Below are 21752 nucleotides of genomic sequence, written 5' to 3' on the forward strand. Positions count from 1 at the left end.
CTGCTTTGTAAAAAAGTGTTGTGCTGTGGTATGCTGCATTTATTTCTGTGTTTTAATGTTGCTCTGTTCTTATATAATGTTACTCTATTCTCTGGCATTATTTTATCACACTATACCCATATCTTGTTCTGGTGTTTTTATAATGCTCCATCCCATTGACTTTTAATGATGGTCAGGTATTGCAGATCTGCTTTTTCAATAGTATACTGGCAAGTTCCAGGGTTGCACTACAAATGGTAATATCACCATATTACATTGTCAGTGTTTCTTTGCTGGTTGGGTGGACAACCCGTTTGTTTAGACTGCTCTAGCAGATTCAAGGAAATGGAAACTAGATGACACATTTTACCATATTATTAACAAAAAAAAAAATAATAATAATAAGGGGATCTTCAATAGAAAGCATGAAAACTTATGGACCATTAAGAGGAAAAGGCCTCGAGAAACCCCAGCTACAATAATGCTGTTAGGGGATGGACTTCGTCATCATCGGCTAAAAACCTCTAATACAATAACATTAATTGTTCTTTATGTTCTGTTTTTTTCTTTTTATCTTTTTTTAAATCTTTTTTTTATCCCACTATCAAACTTGAAAATTAGAAAAACACTGGATTGTACTTATCTTTATCCGGTATGGTATCATGCGGATTCTTCCAACACAACGACCACGAAGAATCCGCATGATACCATACCGGATAAAGATAAGTACAATCTGGTGGTTTTCTAATTTTCAAGTTTGATAGTGGGATAAAAAAGATAAAAAAAGAAAAAAACAGAAAATAAAGAAGAATTAATGTTATTGTATTAGAGATTTTTGGCCGATGATGACGAAGTCCAGCCCCTAACAACATTATTGTAGCTGGGGGCTTCTCGAGGCCTTTTGCTCTTAATGGTCCATAAGTTTTCATGCTTTCTATTGAAGATCTCCTTATTTTTTTGTTAATAATTCTATATTTTAGAAGAGGGTGATCACCTCCAGTTGAGATCTATAGTTTATCTAACATTTTACCATATCACATAGGTAATAAAAATAACCCTAGTACTTGACCACTAGAAAGCAATTAGACCTGGAGCTCTAAATCAGCACTGTATTCAGATTTTGTGCTGTATTACCAAATACTGCTAACTGAATATGTGGCTTCTTCATATATTTTAAGACTCTGATTGCTAAAGTGGAAGAAATGGAAGCGCAGCTGCAGAAGGTTCAGAAGAATCTTGAATGTTCGTTGGAAGATGCGAAGCAACTTGAAGAGAAACTGTAGGTGTCATTAACCTAATGAGAATATCTTAGAATCAAGATTCTTACCCTAAAATGAAACCTGTGCAATCCATAGACAGACTTAAGAGACAATGTTGTAAAAATATGAATGAGAATATTGTGCTTAAGCCCTTAACTTATGCAAAGGTACTTCACTGGCTTCACAGTGGATCATGTGATATGTGCAGCAGCACCTAAGTTGAGGCAAGAAAATAGGAATTTTGATTCTATTACATTAGATCACCACAGTCTTAAGCCGGTTGACGTTCAGTCCACAGCAGTCAGCATTTTAAAAAAATGCTTACAGCTGCATGCAAAATTAGTCCCAGATATTTAATGCTGGGCCGTGTCGTGATAACAGCTTTGAATATCTGGGGCTAATTCATTATGTGCTAGCTACCAGGTCTTATGGTTTCCAGCCAATATTCATCTGGGACCCACATAAGACATTTAGGCGGGTCCTAGCTGAATATCGGCTGGGACCTACATGAAAATTGACCATTTTCAGTTTATTAAATTTTATGTTTCAAATATTTTTTATTGACATCACATGACTCAAACAGCATATCTATTCAAACGTTTCTCATAAACAACACAGTATTGTGCATCTTTTCTGTAATCATTAGTCTTCAAATGACTCTCCCCCCCTCCTCTCCCTCCCGAGCAAGCAGAGTCTAATTGGGAACATTCTCTGGAGCCTCTAGTAGGTCTCTTCAGGTCTTAACAAGTGTTGATGAGCAGACTACGTCCCCTCGGGCTCAATATTTGTAGGTATGGGGCCCAAACCTGAAGAAACTGTTTTCTACGTTTGGCAGCCATTTATGAGTCACGTGCTTCCCATGAAGCCAGAAGGTGTACCTGGTTCCTCCAGTGCCAATAGGCAGGTGCCTCCGAGGAGGTCCAATACTGCATGATGCATTTGCAAGGTACCAAACTCAGCTTCCTACATAAGAGAACTGCATGCGCCTTTAGGGGGAGCAAAAACCCTGGGTTGGTCTAACAAAAATTGCCGTTTGGTTCCTTGAACTCTATTACCCAGCCATATCATAAATCTGCGGACTCACTGCCAGAATGCTCACACCTTTGGGCATTGCCATATGGTATGGTAGTAGAAGCCCGGGCCCCCCTCACATTTGGGGCAGTTGGCACTCTCTGACCCCTGCATGCGAGCCAGCTGTACTTTGGTCATATAGTCCCGTAGGAGCACCCGGTATCCGCATTCTCTGTCTTTCATCTGTGACTAGCTGCCGGGTTCCCCGCAATGTTGCCGCCACATCCCACGTCGCTAATGAAGTGCCTAGGTCTTGTTCCCATTTGAGTTTAATACCCTCATATTGTTTCGCTGGCCTACAACGGACTAGGGCCCCATATAAATCGGAGACTGAATGTCTCTGTCGCCAAATCTGTGAAAAAACCCCGAAGTCTTTCTCCCAGACGGCCGCCCAAGGAGGCCTGATTCTACGTCTGCATGTAATGTTTGATTTGTATGTAGGCAAACCAGTTCCCCCAGTCTGACCCTATCTTGCCTTGTAAAGCTTCATATGCTAAAAATGTCCCATTTTCCTGTAACAAGTGCTCCAACCTCGTGACGCCCTGTCTCCCCCATCCTCTAAATGTCGGGTTCTCCATTCTGGCTTCAAAAAGTGTATTACCAACAATCGGGATTTGAGCTGAGATATTCTCCGAGGACAAGCAGGCTGCTTGTTCTCACGACTGGGTAGACGTCCAAGACAGCCCGCTCCAACCGGAAGAAAAATCTCGCGGGAGGTCCCGAATGTGGGGCACACCTAAAGCGCATGCGGGGCCGTCTTCCCGCCCATGCGCAACCACTCCCGCTCAGTTTCTGTTTTTCCGCGCTGGAGAGAGACGGAGTTTCGTCCCTTTCCTGTCTCAGCCCCGGAAAACCGATTCGCGGCCTTGTCCGCTAATTTATTTCAGTGTTCTAGCGCTTTCGCGTTTCCTGAAGAAGAAAGTCTCCCTTCCCTCTCGAGTTTTCTCGACCTTTCTTTTCACCGCCGTCACGGCCTTGTGGCCACATGTCCGAATTTTTCCTCCTTTTGGTGGCCCTTTTTACTGCCACCATCGACGATTTTGACCTTGCCGCCGCGATTTTTCCATCGATGACATCGAAGGTCCCCTAAAAAGTGTGGTCGGTGCGGCCGGCAAATCTCGCAATCTGATACGCACGCTTGGTGCCTCCAGTGCCTTGGGCCGGAGCATAATTCCAAAGCGTGCACCTTGTGTCTCGGCTTGAAAAAGCGGACACGGGTTGCGAGGCAAGTTCTTCGGGAACGTCTTTTTGGAACTTGCGGCGGCCCTTCGACAGCGACATCGGCGGCATCGGTACCGGTGGCGACAGCTTCGGCGCCGATCATGGCATCGACCCCAGGAGTACAGGTTCCTTTGGCCTGACGACCTTCCAGCGCTGGGAACAGCCGAGTGGGCCCCCACCCACCTCGGCTGGTCCCGCTGTGCAGGGCCATCGGGACCGAACCCTGTCGGACCCGACCCCAAGGAGGCGTGGGGTCTCCACGTCCTTCTCGTCTGTGCCGCGGAGCGCCGATGACGGGCATTGGAAGAGGCTTGCTAAGGAGCACCGTCATCGGTCGCCCCCGGCGCACGGTACTGGGAGCTCTGGGGCGTCGAGAGAGTCGGCCCCAGAAAAGTGTCGAAGCCGGGAGGAGCGCTCCCCTTCCATCGAAGAGGTGTCGATGCGCAGGCACTCCGGTACCGTCTCCTGGACCCAGGCAGATTCGGGTAGCAATGCCTACACCGGCCCCCCAGCCTCTCCCGACAGCGGCCCTGGACGAGTGCCTCTGGGCCATCCTCCCAGGTCTCCTGGAGGACCTGCTGCACCAGTCTCTGCCGGCGACGGGGGTGCTTGCGCCCTCAGCGCCGTTGGTGGAAGCGCCGGCTGGCTGTGGCCCTGTGATGCGGCCCTCGACCACCACTCAGGTGGAGTCGATGGAGGGAGCTTCGTCCCCGCCAGCGCGGGAGTCCACCTCTCGGCACTATCATCGAGGACGTGGTTCCTCGGAGTAGAGACGGGCCCGGTTTCGGACTGAGGTCAGGGAGCTCATGTCTGACACCGAGGAGGAGGCCTCGTGGGGGGAGGAGGAGGATCCCAGATATTTCTCTTCAGAGGATTCTGGTGGTCTTCCCTCTGACCCCACTCCTTCACCGGAGAGGAAGCTCTCGCCTCCAGAGAGCCTCTCCTTTGCCTCTTTTGTCTGGGACATGTCTGTGAGCATTCCCTTCCCAGTGGTCACTGTGGATGAGCCGAGGGCTGAAATGCTCGAGGTCCTAGATTATCCATCACCACCTAGAGAGTCTTCCACGGTACCGTTGCATAATGTCCTGAAGGAGACGCTGCTTCGGAACTGGTTGAAGCCCCTACCTAACCCCACCATTCCCAAGAAAGCAGTCAGTTGCTGCATGACTCAGCGGTCGTGGACTCTGCTCTCAAGAGGGCCAAGAGTTCGAGGGATACCGCCTCGGCGCCCCCAGGGCGGGAGTCTTACACTCTGGAGTCGTTTGGGAGGAAGGCCTATCATTCTTCCATGCTCGCGACCAAGATCCAATCATACCAGCTCTACACGAGCATCCACATGCGGAACAATGTGCGGCAACTGGCGGACCTGGTCGACAAGCTTCCGCCAGAGCAGGCCAGGCCTTTTCAGGAGGTGGTCAGGCAGCTGAAGGCGTGTCGCAAATTCCTGTCCAGGGGTTTTTATGACACTTGTGATGTTGCATCCAAGGTATAGTGATGCACAGGCTCTCATGGCTGCGTGCCTCTGACCTGGACAACCGGACCCAGCAACAGCTGGCAGATGCCCCTTGCTGGGGGAGGATAATATTTTCAGCAAGAAAGTCGAGCAGTTGTTAGAGCAGCTCCACCAGCGGGAAACCGCTCTCGACAATCTCTCCCACAGGGCGCCTTCAGCATCCACCTCTGCAGGTGGACGTTTTTTCCGGGCCCGGCAGTCTGCACCCTATGCCTACAGTAAGTGTGGGAACAACCAGCCGGCCCGAAGGCCTTCTCAGGCACAGGGCCAGCCCCAGCGCGCTGTTTCCTGTCAACAGCGTGCGCCCAAGCAGACCCCTGCAGCTCCACAGCAAAAGCAGGGGACGGGCGTTTGACTGGATCCACGGGAGCATAGCCGCCATAAACTTGCCCGTGCCAGACGGCCTGCCGGTCGGGGGTAGATTGAAAGTTTTTCACCAAAGGTGGCCTCTCATAACTTCTGACCAGTGGGTTCTACAAATAGTGCGGTGCGGGTACACCCTGAATTTGATCTCCACTCCACCAAATTGCCCACCGGGAGCTCAATCCTTCAGCTCCCACCACAGGCAGGTACTTGGAGGAACTCTCCGCCTTTCTCAGCGCCAATGCGGTCGAACCCGTGCCACCCGGGCAGGAGGGGCAGGGATTCTATTCCAGGTACTTCCTTGTGGAAAAGAAAACAGGGGGGATGCGCCCCATCCTAGACCTGAGAGGCCTGAACAAATATCTGGTCCGAGAAAAGTTCAGGATGCTTTCCTTGGGCACCCTTCTTCCCCTGATTCAGGATCCTTATACCCACATCCCGATACTGCCAGAGCACAGACAGACAGTATCTACAGTTCCGTCTGGGAACATGGCACTTCCAGTATTGTGTGCTGCCCTTTGGGCTCGCCTCTGCACCACGGGTATTCACAAAGTGCCTGGTGGTGGTTGCGGCGTATTTACGCAAGCTGGGGGTGCATGTGTTCCGATATCTCGACGATTGGCTGGTGAAGAACGCCTCGGAGGCAGGAGCTCTTCGGTCCATTCAGAGGACTATTCAACTTCTGGAGCTACTGGGGTTTGTAATAAAGTACCCGAAGTCCCATCTCCAACCAGTTCAGTCACTCAAATTCATAGGAGCTCTGCTGAAGAAGGCTCATGCCTATCTTCCCGAGACGAGGGCGCAGAATCTTTTGTCTCTCGCCTCCCAAGCCAGAGCGTCCCAGCAGATCACAGCTCGGCAGATGTTGAGACTCCTGGGCCATATGGCCTCTACAGTCCATGTGACTCCCATGGCTCGACGTCACATGAGATCAGATCAATGGACCCTAGCTTCCCAGTGGTGCCAGGCCACCGGGAATCTAGAAGATGCAATCCGCCTGCTCACCAGTTGTCGCAATTCGCTGCGCCGGTGGTCGATTCGGACCAATTTGATCTTGGGACGCCCGTTTCAAATTCCTCAGCCGCAAAAAGTGCTGACGACGGATGCATCTCTTCTGGGGTGGGGGGCCCATGTCGATGGGCTCCACACCCAAGGGGTGTGGTCCATTCAGGAAGCAGGTCTTCAGATCAATCTCCTGGAGCTCCGAGTGGTCTGGAATGCGCTGAAGGCTTTCAGAGATCGGCTGTCGTTCCAAATTATCCAAATTCGGACAATCAGGTTGCAATGTACTATATCAACAAGCAGGGGGGCACCGTATCTCGTCCCCTGAGTCAGGAAGCCGTCGGGATGTGGCGCTGGGCCTGCAAGCACGGCATGCTCCTCCAAGCCACATACCTGGCAGGCGTAAACAACAGTCTGGCCTATAGGTTGAGCAGACTCATGCAACCGCACGAATGGTCGCTCAATTCCAAGGTGGTATGCAAGATCTTCCGAGAGTGGGGCACCCCCTCGGTGGACCTTTTCGCCTCACAGATCAACCACAAGCTGCCTCAGTTCTGTTCCACACTACAGGCCCACGGCAGACTAGCGTCAGATGCCTGTATGCGTGTCCTCCCATACCTTTGGTGGGGAAGACCTTACTGAAACTCAAGCAAGACTGCGGCACCATGATTCTGATCGCGCCCTTTTGGCCCCGTCAGATCTGGTTCCCTCTTCTTCTGGAGTTGTCCTCCGAAGAACCGTGGAGATTGGAGTGTTTTCCAACCCTCATCTCGCAGAACGAGGGGGCGCTTTCTGCATCCCAACCTCCAGTCTTTGGCTCTCACGGCCTGGATGTTGAGGGCGTAGACTTTGCTGCCTTGGGTCTGTCAGAGGGTGTCTCCTGCATCTTGCTTGCTTCCAGGACTGATTCCACTAAGAAGAGTTACTTTTTTAAGTGGAGGAGGTTTGTCTGGTGTGACAGCAAGGCCCTAGAACCTCGCTCTTGTCCTACACAGACCCTGTTTGAATACCTTCTACACTAATTGGAGTCTGGTCTAAAAACCAACTCTGTAAGGAACCACCTTAGTGCAATTAGCGCTTATCATTCTCGTGTAGAGGGTAAGCCCATCTCTGGACAGCCTTTAGTCGTTAGATTCATGAGAGGTTTGCTTTTGTCAAAGCCCCCTGTCAAGCCTCCTACAGTGTCATGGGATCTCAACGTCGTTCTCACCCAGCTGATGAAGCCTCCTTTTGAGCCACTGAATTCCTGCCATCTGAAGTACTTGACCTGGAAGGTGATTTTCTTGGTGGCAGTTACTTTAGCTCATAGAGTCAGTGAGCTTCAAGCCTTGATATCATGCTCCCTATACCAAATTTCATCATAACAGAGTAGTCCTCCGCACTCACCCTAAGTTCCTGCCAAAGGTGGTGTCGGAGTTCCATCTGAACCAGTCAATTGTCTTGCCAACATTCTTTCCCCGTCCTCATAACCGCCCTGCTGAACGTCAGTTGCACACATTGAACTGCAAGAGAGCATTGACCTTCTACCTCCGCCCAATTGTTTGTTTGTTTCTTTCGACCCCAATAGGAAGGGGGTCGCTGTTGGGAAACGCACCATCTCCAATTGGCTAGCAGATTGCATTTCTTGAGGGTCATGTCACGGCTTATAGTGTTCGAGCCATGGCAGCGTCAGTGGCCCACTTGAAATCGGCCACGAAGAGATTTGCAAGGCTGTGACGTGGTCATCAGTCCACACATTCGCATCACATTACTGCCTCCAGCAGGATACCCGACGCGACAGTCGGTTTGTGCAGTCGGTGCTGCAGATTCTGTTCGGAGTTTGAATCCAACTCCACCCTCCTAGGCCCAATTTTTATTCTGTTCAGGCTGCACTCTGTTGTTCCTCGTAGGTCAATTCTTGTTATGTCCTTGCCGTTGCGAAGCTCAATTGACCCTGTTTGTTGTATGAGTGAGCCTGGGAGCTAGGGATACCCCAGTCGTAAGAAGAAGCAGCCTGCTTGTCCTCGGAGATAGCGAATGATACATACCTGTAGCAGGTGTTCTCTGAGGACAAGCAGGCTGCTTGTTCTCACGACTGGGTGACGTCCGCGTCAGCCCCCACCAACCGGAAGAAGCTTCGCGGGCAGTCCGCACGCAGGGCACGCCCACCGCGCATGCGCGGCCGTCTTCCCGCCCTTGCGCGACCGTTCCCGCCAGTCCTTTTCTTTCCGCACCTGGAGAGAGTCGTGCTACTGCCGCTCTCTCTTCGTCAGCCCCGGAAAGCCGTCGCGTTTACGCGAATTTTGTTCATTTTTCGTTTAGTTTTGATTGCCACGCGCTCCGAATTTCTTTTCAAAAAAAAAAAAAAAGAGAGCACGCGCTTTATTTTCCCTCATTTTCGAGCGGGGGCGTCGTTCTGAGGCCTTGTGGCCGCGCGGTCGATTACTTTTTCGAGGTGTGATTACCGCCACCATCGACGACTTTAACTTCACCGACGCGATTTTTCCGTCGATGTCCTCGAAGGTCCCGAGTGGATTTAAGAAGTGTGGTCGGTGCGGCCGGCCGATCTCGCAGACCGACACCCACGCTTGGTGCCTCCAGTGCCTCGGGCCGGAGCACAATATCAAGTCGTGTTCTCTGTGTCTTGGTCTCCGGAAACGGACTCAGGTTGCGAGGCAAGTTCTGCGGGACCGTCTTTTTGGAACTTGCGCCGGCCCCTCGACGTCGACCTCGACGGCATCGGTATCGAAGGCCGGTTATTCGGTACCGGTATCGATGCCCGAGAAATCGGCACCGATGGCATCGACCCCAGGAGCACAGGTGCCGTCGGCCCGCCGGTCCTCCGGCGAGGGTAGGGGTGAGAGGCCGTGTGGGCAATCAGCCCCAGTCACTCCCTGGGCCCATGGCCCTCGGGACCGAACCCTGTCTGACCCGGTTCCTCGGGACCGAGGGGGATCGACCTCCTCCTCCTCCATGCCACCTGGCACCGATGACGGGCACCGCAAGAAATCTAAAAAGCACCGTCATCGATCGCCTTCCATGCATCCGGCTCTCGGTACCGGAGAGGAGTCGACTCCGAAACGTCCGCGTCGAGAGGAAAGGTCCCCCTCGGTAGTGGAGGTACCGACACGTCAGGGTCCCAGCACTTCGGTGCAGTCTCCTGGACCCGACCAGCTTCCGGCACCGACGCCTCTACCGGCCCCCCCGCCTTTCCCGGCAGCGGGCCTGGACGAGTGCCTCCGAGCCATCCTTCCGGGGATCCTGGAAGGGCTGATGCGCCAGGGCGCCGTTGACTGTGGCGCCGGCGAGCTCTAGCCCGGTGCCGAGGTCGTCGACACCGCCGCCGCTTGCGGCGCCGGTCTCGACCGCCACGCAGGTGGAGTCGACGTCGATGGAGGCAGCTTCGTCCCCGCCGGCGCGGGAGTCCACCGCTCGACGACACCGAGGCCTCGGTGCCTCGACTTCGAGCCGGGCCCGGTTAAGGACTCAGCTACATGAGCTCATGTCCGATACCGAGGAAGAGGCCTCGTGGGGGGAAGAGGAGGACCCCAGATATTTCTCCTCAGAGGAGTCTGCGGGTCTTCCCTCGGACCCCACGCCTTCACCAGAGTGGAAGCTCTCGCCCCCTGAGAGCCTCTCCTTTGCCTCCTTTGTAAGGGACATGTCTATTTGCATTCCCTTCCCCGTGGTCTCTGTGGATGAGCCGAGGACTGAGATGCTCGAGGTCCTCGACTATCCATCACCACCTAGAGAGTCCTCCACGGTACCGTTGCACAATGTCCTCAAGGAGACACTGCTTCGGAACTGGATGAGACCACTATCTAATCCCATCATTCCCAAGAAAGCAGAGTCCCAGTACAGAATCCACTCGGACCCAGAGTTAATGCGGCCCCAATTGCCCCATGACTCGGCGGTCGTGGATTCTGCTCCCAAGAGGGCACGGAGTTCGAGGGATACCGCCTCGGCGCCCACGGGGCGGGAGTCTCGCACTCTGGACTCGTTTGGGAGGAAGGCCTACCAATCCTCCATGCTCGTGACCCGCATCCAGTCATACCAGCTCTATACGAGCATCCACATGCGGAACAATGTGAAGCAGCTGGCGGACCTGGTCGATAAGCTCCCGCCGGAGCAGTCCAGGCCTTATTAGGAGGTGGTCAGGCAGCTGAAGGCGTGCAGAAACTTCCTGTCCAGGGGTATCTATGACACCTGTGACGTGGTATCTCGTGCTGCGGCCCAAGGTATAGTGATGCGCAGGCTCTCATGGCTGCGTGCCTCTGACCTGGACAACCGCACCCAGCAGAGACTGGCCGACGTCCCTTGCCGGGGGGATAATATTTTTGGTGAGAAGGTCGAGCAGCTGGTGGACCAACTGCATCAGCGGGAAACCGCCCTCGACAAGCTCTCCCACCGGGCGCCTTCAGCATCCACCTCAGCAGGTGGACGTTTTTCCCGGGCCCGGCAGGCTGTGCCCTATTCTTTTGCAAAGCGTAGGTACACCCAGCCGGCCCGAAGGCCTCGCCAGGCACAGGGACAGCCCCAGCGCGCTCGTTCTCGTCAACAGCGTGCGCCTAAGCAGCCCCCTGTGCCTCCACAGCAAAAGCCGGGGACGGGCTTTTGACTGGATCCACGGGAACATAGCCGCCCTCAAAGTGTCCGTACCGGACGATCTGCCGATCGGAGGGAGGTTAAAATTTTTTCACCAAAGGTGGCCTCTCATAACCTCCGACCAGTGGGTTCTCCAAATAGTGCGGTGCGGATACGCCCTGAATTTGGCCTCCCTTCCACCAAATTGTCCTTCGGGAGCTCAATCCTTCAGCTCCCATCACAAGCAGGTACTTGCAGAGGAACTCTCCGCCCTTCTCAGCGCCAATGCGGTCGAGCCCGTACCACCCGGGCAAGAAGGGCAGGGATTCTATTCCAGGTACTTCCTTGTGGAAAAGAAAACAGGGGGGATGCGTCCCATCCTAGACCTGAGAGGCCTGAACAAATTCCTTGTCAAAGAAAAGTTCAGGATGCTTTCCTTGGGCACCCTTCTGCCAATGATTCAGAAAAACGATTGGCTATGTTCCCTGGATTTAAAGGACGCATACACTCACATCCCGATACTGCCAGCTCACAGACAGTATCTCAGATTCCGCCTGGGCGCACAGCACTTTCAGTATTGTGTGCTGCCCTTTGGGCTCGCCTCTGCCCCACGAGTGTTTACAAAGTGCCTCGTGGTGGTAGCGGCCTACCTACGCAAGCTGGGAGTGCACGTGTTCCCATATCTCGATGATTGGCTGGTCAAGAGCACCTCGGAGGCAGGAGCCCTCCGGTCTATGCAGTGCACTATTCACTTCTGGAGCTGCTGGGGTTTGTGATAAATTACCCAAAGTCCCATCTCCAGCCAACACAGTCTCTGGAATTCATAGGAGCTCTGCTGAATACCCAGACGGCTCAGGCCTTCCTTCCGAAGCGAGGGCCAACAACCTCCTAGCCCTGGCTTCGCAGACCAGAGCGTCTCAGCAGGTCACAGCTCGGCAGATGTTGAGACTTCTGGGTCATATGGCCTCCACAGTTCATGTGACTCCCATGGCTCGTCTTCACATGAGATCTGCTCAATGGACCCTAGCTTCCCAGTGGTTTCAGGCCACCGGGAATCTAGAAGATGTCATCCGCCTCTCCACCAGTTGCCGCACTTCACTGCTCTGGTGGACCATCAGGACCAATTTGACCCTGGGACGTCCATTCCAAATTCCGCAGCCCACGAAAGTGCTGACGACGGATGCATCTCGCCTGGGGTGGGGAGCTCATGTCGATGGGCTTCACACCCAGGGTCGGTGGTCCCTCCAGGAAAGGGATCTGCAGATCAACCTCCTGGAGCTCCGAGCGATCTGGAACGCACTGAAGGCTTTCAGAGATCGGCTGTCCTACCAAATTATTCAAATTCGGACAGACAATCAGGTTGCAATGTATTACACCAACAAGCAGGGGGGCACCGGATCTCGCCCCTTGTGTCAGGAAGCCGTCGGCATGTGGCGTTGGGCTCGCCAGTTCGGCATGCTCCTCCAAGCCACATACCTGGCAGGTGTAAACAACAGTCTGGCCGACAGACTGAGCAGAGTCCTGCAACCGCACGAGTGGTCGCTTCATTCCAGAGTGGTACGCAAGATCTTCCGAGAGTGGGGCACCCCCTCTGTGGACCTTTTCGCCTCTCAGACCAACCACAAGCTGCCTCTGTTCTGTTCCAGACTACAGGCACACGGCAGACTAGCGTCGGATGCCTTTCTCCTCCATTGGGGGACCGGCCTCCTCTATGCTTATCCTCCCATACCTTTGGTGGGGAAGACCTTACTGAAGCTCAAGCAAGACCACGGCAGCATGATTCTGATAGCGCCCTTTTGGCCCCGTCAGATCTGGTTCCCTCTTCTTCTGGAGTTGTCCTCAGAAGAACCATGGAGATTGGAGTGTTTTCCGCCTCTCATCTCGCAGAACGACGGAGCGTTGCTGCACCCCAACCTTCAGTCCCTGGCTCTCACGGCCTGGATGTTGAGGGCGTAGACTTCACTGCGTTGGGTCTGTCTGAGGGTGTCTCCCGTGTCTTGCTCGCCTCTAGGTAGGATTCCACTAAAAAGAGTTACTTTTTCAAGTGGAGGAGGTTTGTCGTTTGGTGTGAGAGCAAGGCCCTAGAACCTCGTTCTTGCCCTGCACAGAACCTGCTTGAATACCTTCTGCACTTATCAGAGTCTGGCCTTAAGACCAACTCAGTAAGGAATCACCTTAGTGCGATAGTGCTTACCATTATCGTGTGGAAGGTAAAGCCATCTCTGCAGAGCCTTTAGTCGTTCGATTCATGAGAGGCTTGCTTTTGTCAAAGCCCCCTATCAAGCCTCCTACAGTGTCATGGGATCTCACGTCGTCCTCACCCAGCTGATGAAACCTCCTTTTGAGCCACTGAATACCTGCCATCTGAAGTACTTGACCTGGAAGGTCATTTTCTTGGTGGCAGTTACTTCAGCTCGTAGGGTCAGTGAGCTTCAAACCCTAGTAGCTCATGCTCCATATACCAAATTTCATCACAACAGAGTAGTGCTCCGCACCCACCCAAAGTTCCCGCCGAAGGTGGTGTCGGAGTTCCATCTTAACCAGTCAATTGTCTTACCAACATTCTTCCCCAGGCCGCATACCCGCCCTGCTGAACGTCAGTTGCACACATTGGACTGCAAGAGAGCATTGGCCTTCTACTTGGAGCGGACACAGCCCCACAGACAGTCCGCCCAATTGTTTATTTCTTTCGACCCTAACAGGCTAGGGGTCGCTGTCGGGAAACGCACCATCTCCAATTGGCTAGCAGATTGCATTTCCTTCACTTACACCCAGGCTGGGCTGGCTCTTGAGGGTCATGTCACGGCTCATAGTGTTAGAGCCATGGCAGCGTCAGTGGCCCACTTGAAGTCAGCCACTATTGAAGAGATTTGCAAGGCTGCGACGTGGTCATCTGTCCACACATTCACATCGCATTACTGCCTCCAGCAGGATACCCGACGCGACAGTCGGTTCGGGCAGTCGGTGCTGCAGAATCTGTTTGGGGGTGTAAATCCAACTCCACCCTCCAGGACCCGCATTTATTCTGGTCAGGCTGCACTCTCAGTTAGTTGTTCTTCGTAGGTCAATTTCTGTTGTATTCTCGCCGTTGCGAGGTTCAATTGACCGGGGTTCTTGTTTTGAGTGAGCCTGAGAGCTAGGGATACCCCAGTCGTGAGAACAAGCAGCCTGCTTGTCCTCGGAGAAAGTGAATGATACATACCTGTAGCAGGTGTTCTCCGAGGACAGCAGGCTGATTGCTCTCACCTACCCTCCCTCCTCCCCTTTGGAGTTGCGTTTTCATCATTTTTGCTTGTCATTCAACTGGCGGGATCGGTCGCGCACGGGCGGGAAGACGGCCGCGCATGCGCGGTGGGCGTGCCCTGCGTGCGGGACCGCCCGCGAAGCTTCTTCCGGTTGGTGGGGGCTGACGCGGACGTCACCCCAGTCGTGAGAACAATCAGCCTGCTGTCCTCGGAGAACACCTGCTACAGGTATGTATCATTCACTTTCTCCGAGGACAGCAGGCTGATTGTTCTCACCATCCCTCCCGCCTCCCCTTTGGAGTTGTGTCTGTCTTATTCCTTTGCTTGTCATTTAACTGAGCGGGAGCATGGGCAGGAAGACGGCCGTGCATGCGCGTTGGGCGTGGCCCGCTTTCAGGACATCCCGCGAGACTTTTCTTCCAGTTGGAGGGGGCTGCCGTGGACGTCTACCCAGTCGTGAGAACAATCATCCTGCTGTCCTCGGAGAACACCTGCTACAGGTATGTATCATTCTCTTACAACAGGCATGGACGCTGTTCAATAATACCATCCTGGAGGCCCAGGCCAAACATATTCCGCGAATTAGAAAAGAAAGACGGAAGTCCAAAAGACGTCATGGTTGAAAAGTGAGGTGAAGTAAGCTATTAGGGCTAAAAGAAACGCCTTCAGAAAATGGAAGAAGGAACCGTCTGAAAATAACAAGAAGCAGCATAAGGAGTGTCAAAGCAAATGAAAGGTTCAGATAAAGAAAGCCAAGAGTGATTACGAAAAAAAGCATTAGAGGCAAAAAAAAACATAGCAAATTTTTTTTCGGTATTTTAAAAGCAGGAAGCCGGCAAAAGAATTGGTTGCGCCGCTGGATGACCGAGGGGTAAAAAGGGCGATCAAGGAAGATAAACACGTAGCAGAGAGATGGAATGAATTCTTTGCTTTGGTCTTCACCGAGGGAGATTTGGGTGGGATACTGGTGTCGGAGATGGTATTTCAAGCGGACGAGTCGGAGAAACTTACTGACTTCACGGTAAACCTGGAGGACGTAATGGGGCAGTTCAGCAAACTGAAGTATCAAATCTCCTGGACCGGATGGTATTCATCCTAGAGTACTGATAGAACTGAAAAATGAGCTTGCGGAGCTACTGTTAGTGATATGCAATTTATCCTTAAAATCGAGCGTGGTACCGGAAGATTGGAGGGTGGCCAATGTAACACCGATTTTTAAAAAAAGGTTGCATGGGAGATCCGGGAAATTATAGACCGGTGAGTCTGACGTTGGTGCCGGGGAAAATGGTAGAGGCTATTATCAAAAACAAAATTACAGAGCACATCCAAGGACATGGATTACGGAGACCTTAATCCAAGTCAGCACGGCTTTTGTGTGGGGAAATCTTGCCTGACCAATTTACTTCAATTCTTTGAAGGAGTAAACAAACGTGGACAAAGGGGAGCCGGTTGATATTGTGTATCTGGATTTTCAAAAGGCAAGGATTTTGACAAGGTACCTCATGAAAGGCTACAGAGGAAATTGGAGGGTCATGGGATAGGAGGAAAAGTCCTATTGTGGTTAAAAACTGGTTGAAAGGATAGGAAATAGAGAGTGGGGTTAAATGGAGAAGGGTAGTTAGTGGGGTTCCTCAGGGGTCTGTGCTAGGACTGCTGCTTTTTAATATATTTATAAATGATTTAGAGATGGGAGTAACTAGCGAGGTACTTAAATTCAAAGTTGTTAACTCGCGACAGGATTGTGAAAAATTACTGAAGGACCTTGGGAGACTGGGGCGGCAGATGACATTTAATGTGAGCAAGTGCAAGTGATACATGTGGGGGAAAAAAGCCAAATCATAGCTATGTCATTGCAAGGTTCCACGTTAGGAGTTACGGACCAAGAAAGGGATCTGGGTGTCGTCGTCGATAATACAGTGAAACCTTCTGCTCAGGTGCTTGCTGCTGTGGCTAGGAAAGCGAATAGAATGTTGGGTATTATTATAAAGGTATGGAAAACAGGTGTGAGGGATGTTATTATGCTGTTGTATCGCTCCATGGTGCGACCGTACCTGGAGTATTGTGTTCATTCTGGTCGCCGCATCTCAAGAAAGATATAGTAGAATTGGAAAAGGTGCAGCGAAGAGCAACTAAAATGATAGCGGGAATGGGCATACTTCTCTATGAAGAAAGACTAAGGAGGCTAGGGCTTTTCAGCTTGGAGGAGAGACGGCTGAGGGGGAGACATGATAGAGGTATATAAATAATGAGTGGAGTGGAACAGGTGGATGTGAAGCGTCTATTCACGCTTTCCAAAAATACTAGGACTAGGGATCATGCGATGAACTACATTGTAGTAAATTTCAAACCAAATCGGAGAAAAATGTTTCTTCACCCGACGCATAATTAAACTCTGGAATTCGTTGCCGGAGAACGTGGTGAAGGCAGTTACCTTAGCAAAGGGGTTAGACGGTTTCCGTAAAAACAAGTTCCATAAACTACTACTAAATGGACTTGGGAAAAATCCACAATTCCAGGAATAACATGTATAGAATGTTTGTATGTTTGGGAAGCTTGCCAGGTGCCCTTGGCCTGGATTGGCCGCTGTCATGGACAGGATGCTGGGCTCAATGGACCCTTGGTCCTTTCCCAGTGTGGCATTACTTATGTACTTATAGTTCAATGACGAACTAAAAAAACTCAAAACACAATCCAGGAATGAGCATGGAGAAAAATAAAAGATGAACAGACACTTAATGCATGGAAACACATACATAGAAAATACAAAAATGCAATAAAACAAGCAAAAAGATCGTTTTACAAAACCCAAACTAGGACCGGATTATAAAGATATGAAGAAGCTATTTCAACTCGTAAATAAGCTACGAGACACCACCCTGTCACCACAACCAATACAAACATCCCACCTGCACACAAACTACTAATTACTTCAATGAAAAAATAATAAAATTGCGCAACACACTTTTCTCATCACAATACCAACATAGAAAAGATTGTTCAACGAATTAGACTGAACCTTCGACGGATATCCAGCTGTCTGTGTTTGGACACATTTTAATCTCATCAACACTGAATCAATCAGACACGCTACTCACAGATTCGTCAAGATCCACTGCAAACTGGACACATGTCTCAGTTATTTACTAACATCCGCCCTGATCGATTCATATTAGAACTCACATCCTACCTAAATTTCGTGTTACAACAAGGTCTTTCCCCGAGGAATATGGCAACATCTTACTTACCCCAATACCAAAAGACACCAAGAATAGCACAAACGATCTCACCATTTACCGCCCAGTGGCATCTATCCACTAGTAGTAAAAATAATGGAGAGTTGGTGACTACAGCTCACGGAATACTTGGACAAGTTCTCAGTCCTACATAATTCACAATCAGGATTCCGCTCCCACCATAGTACCGAAAACCGGTACTAGTTGCCCTACTGGGCCAAATTCAAGCAGGAGATAGCCATAGGTAAAAGTATACTCCTCCTGCAGTTCGACATGGTAAACCACAACATACTTCTAAGGCTACTTAACCACTTCGGGATTGAAGGGAATGTACTTAATTGGATTAAAGGTTTTCTAACCACCAGAACTTATCAAGTAAAATCAAACTCAAACATATCACCACCGTGAAAAGCAGTATGCGGAGTACCTCAAGGATCACCACTATCACCAATACTCTTCAACATGATGATAATTCCATTGGCACAGTCCCTATCTAATCGAGGACTTAACCCGTTCATTTATGCAGATGATGTTACTATCTACATCCCCTTCAGACATGACATGAAAGAAATAGCCAATAAAATCAACGATGGCCTGAACATCATGGACTCTTGGGCAAACTCATTCCAACTGAAACTGAACACTGAAAAAACACACTGCCTCATCCTTACCGCTCAGCATAACAAATACAACCCACGACATTAACTACCCCAGGTCACAACCCTCCATACATCAGACAGTTGGAAAATACTCAGTGTCACACTCGTTCGCAACCTAACTCTTGAGAGCCAAGTAACTCTGTAATAAAGAAATGTTCCATGCAGTGTGGAAGCTCAAACAACTAAAACCCTTCTTCCCAAGGGAAATCTTTCTATACATAATACAGTCAATGGTCCTAAATCATGCAGATTACTGCAATGGAATCTATGTGGGATGCATGGAACAACTAACAAAAAAAAAATCCAGACTGCCGAAAATACAGCAGCCAGATTGATATTCGGCAAGACATGCTTCGACAGTGCCAAACCCCTTCGAGAAAAACTGCACTGGCTCCCAATCAAGGAGCAGATTATCTTCAAAGCACTCTGGTCCACAAAATCATATATGGTGTTGTCCCAGGATACATGATAGACCTCATAGATCTACCAACATGAAACAGTTGATTCTGCTAGATCATACCTAAATTTACACTACCCAAATTGCAAAGGCTTGAAATACAAAACAACTTACGTATCCGGCTTCTCCTACACAACTACGGAATGGCTTCCCAAAAGCTGTGAAAACAGTCCATGAGCAGCTTAGCTTCCGGAAATCACTGAAGACCATCTTGTTCAAAAAGGCATACCCTACTGACCCAACTTAAGTGCCTGAATCCAGCAACACAACAAAACCTAAGCCGTAACGAACACTATATAACTCTTCTTCTCTACGATTCTCCTAACGTATCTGTAACACATGAACATCTTTGATAATAACATCACTTTATATTTGTTTTTTATTGAAGGCGACTAACGCCTCACGGTACTATTTAAGCCACATTGAGCCTGCAAATATGTGGGAAAATGTGGGGTACAAATGTAACAAATAAGCGGTATAAAATGTTTTTTCTTGTCATCAACAGCAGATGAATCCATTAACTGATGGGTTGTATACGCCTACCAGCAGGTGGAGATAGAGAAACACTGAAAGCACATGGTGTTCTTGGATGCCCAACCCCCTCTGCCTTCAGTATATCTCTGTCTCCCAGCAGGTGTGGATGTTGCTTTCTCAGCTCCTGGATTTCTGCCTGGGGTGGCTACTGTGCTTTGCCAGTAGAGCAGGGGGTGTTGTGGCTGGTGGTGCTCACTTTAAAGTCATACTTGGGGACCTCCGGTTGGGGAATGGAGTAAGGCAAGACGGAAGGTGAAGCTGCTCCGGGACACCGGTTAATCTGCGCTCGTAATCAGCGTCTTTAATCACACCAAAATACTCGAGTGAGGGTAAAAAAGCACCCAGCATAGAAATATGATCGGCAGCGGGAGACCTGAGGCGATGGCGATGAAATCGGGAAGGAAAGATCCCAAGGAGCGAGCGCGCCCAGGAGAAAGCAAAATGGCGGATAAAGGAGCACCGGACTCACCCTCGCGCAGCTCACTGTGGGCCGCTGAAATCACAGAAGAAGTGAAGGCGGCGGTGGAACAAACAGTGGGGCAAAAATTACAACTGATCCTGAACAAGCTGGACTGGATGAAGAGAGGCAGGCTACGCTGATTACGGAGCTCATGAGGTGCAGCAACGCCTGGGACAGGCGGAGGAGGAGATCCGGAAGGCGTTAGAGGAGCGCCCGAAATTAACCAGCAGGCTGGAGGAGTTTGAATCGGTGATAGAGGATTTAGAAAACCACTCGAGGCGGAACAACGTACGACTTGTGGGGCTTCCGGAGAGTGTGCCTGAAAAAAACCTTGACACGTTTCTTGAAAAATGGCTGCCTGGAGCGCTGGGAAAACAGGATCTCGCTGAAAAGCTAAAAATTGAACGTGCGCGGGAGGAAGTGACGTCACCGTCGGAGATGGACGCTTGATGTTTGAGCTCCGTCAGAGCAGCAGAAAAAACAGCGATTTTCCCCCATTAAAACCGCGATCGCGAATTTAAGCGGTCAGAGCTCGGGGATTGATGGCGACCCGAAAGCGCCTAGAAAAATTTAAATATAGCGCGGATCATCGGGACGGAGTGGCAGCATCGAGCCGCACCCCGCGCAACGCGCGAGACAAAATGGCGGATGTGGACTCTGGCTCTGATACGGAGGGGCTGATGGAGCAGCAAGAAAGTGATAATGAGCTCAAGAAGCAGGAGGTAACACGCTGGTTTAAAGCGCTTAAAGCTGAAATGGCAGCAGTGAGGAAAACAATCAAGTACGCAGTGGTGGACATCCTGAAAGAGGTGAGAGAGATTGGCAGCAGGGTGGAACAGGCTGAGGAAGCACTGGAGCACGTGGAGGGAGACATATTGGAGCTGAAAAATGAGATTGGCTCTCTGCGTGCAGAGAAAAATAAAATGCAGCTGGACCTTGAGGACTTAGAAAATAGGTCCAGAAGAAATAATTTAAGATTCAAGGGGGTCCCAGAAACAGACCAAAATATGGATTGTACTAAGGTGGTGAGAGCAATCTGTGCTTATTTTCTTGGCATCTGAGGTAGACGAGCAATGGCATGGAGATGGGACTGAGATACAATTTGATAGGGTACACAGAAGCCTGGGACCCCGAAGAGATAGGCAGCCCCAGAGACATAGTGGCATGCGATCAGGTCTGGCGTAAGGCACGATTGATTGGGTGAAATTCCCTGGGACAAATCAAACAGTGCTAGTATTTCAAGACCTGGCTCTGGGCACGCTGCAAAGAAGAGGGGAGTTTCGGGACCTGACCAAGTTTCTTCAACAGGCCAATTATAGGTACAGATGGTTTTCCCGTTTGGCTTGCAGCTTACAGTAGAGGGCCAAACGAAGCGGGTTGACTTCGCTGGCTGAAGCGTGGCAAGTGCTGAAGGAGCTAGGCTGTAAAAATCTGCCTCCTGAAGGATAGACAGGAAAACCAGGAAAAGCAGCAACCACGAAGAGAGGATCATCGTGGCAAAAGGCGAGTTCTCGCAAAGGGTCTGGCTCCCAGATGCCAGAAACGGACAGAGTACCGTGAAGGAAAGTATGAGAGACTACTGGTTTCAGTTCACCACAGTTATAGGCTGTCGGGTAGCCCTGGAGGGTTGCCAGGCAGGGTTTGCAATAGTTCTCTTCTGTTATGAGTTAAGATAATGGATGTCTATTACACTGTTATAATGTAATAAGTTTGGGAAAGGTGGAGGGAGAGGGGAATACGAATTTGGGGGCAGGGGGGGGAAAACAGAGGGGAAAAGGGGGTGCCAGCTCTGGCGAAGGGTTATTTCCTTACAGTATTAGGCTGGCGGCAAATGGTACCGCTCAGCAACAAGGGGGGGGGGGGGGGGGGCAGGGAGGGAAAGGGTTGAGGTTGGGAACTTGGAATGTGAACGGTTAAACTCGCAGAGGAAAAGAAATTTGGTGTATCGGGAGTTAGAGGAGTAGATGGGATATTGTCCTGCTGCAGGAGACACATATTAGACGCCGAGAGGCACATCTATTACAACAGAGGGCTTACAGTGAATGTATTGCACACTTTGATAAAAGAGGGGTAAAGGTGGGAGGTCTAGTCATTTATATTCGGAAAGGGATTCCACTGTTGACATTTATAGAGATGAGTTGGGGCGCTGTTTAGCGGTCAGAGGGCTTTTATATGGGAAATCTGTGACAATTG

The 21752-nt window shown here is 50.7% G+C and overlaps 1 protein-coding gene across 2 annotated transcripts in view; it reads left to right on the forward strand.

Annotated features, from left to right (window-relative positions):
- The window catches only part of HMMR (hyaluronan mediated motility receptor), a 731570-nt gene that overhangs the window by 236531 nt on the left and 473287 nt on the right, over window positions 1–21752 (forward strand). For both annotated transcript variants that reach the window (XM_030213533.1, XM_030213534.1), the window contains one exon: window positions 1158–1258. In XM_030213533.1, coding sequence (XP_030069393.1) covers window positions 1158–1258 — 101 coding nt within the window. The remainder of the gene's footprint in view (window positions 1–1157; window positions 1259–21752) is intronic.

This window comes from Microcaecilia unicolor, chromosome 8, assembly GCF_901765095.1.
Source record: "Microcaecilia unicolor chromosome 8, aMicUni1.1, whole genome shotgun sequence".
Lineage (NCBI taxonomy): Eukaryota > Metazoa > Chordata > Amphibia > Gymnophiona > Siphonopidae > Microcaecilia > Microcaecilia unicolor.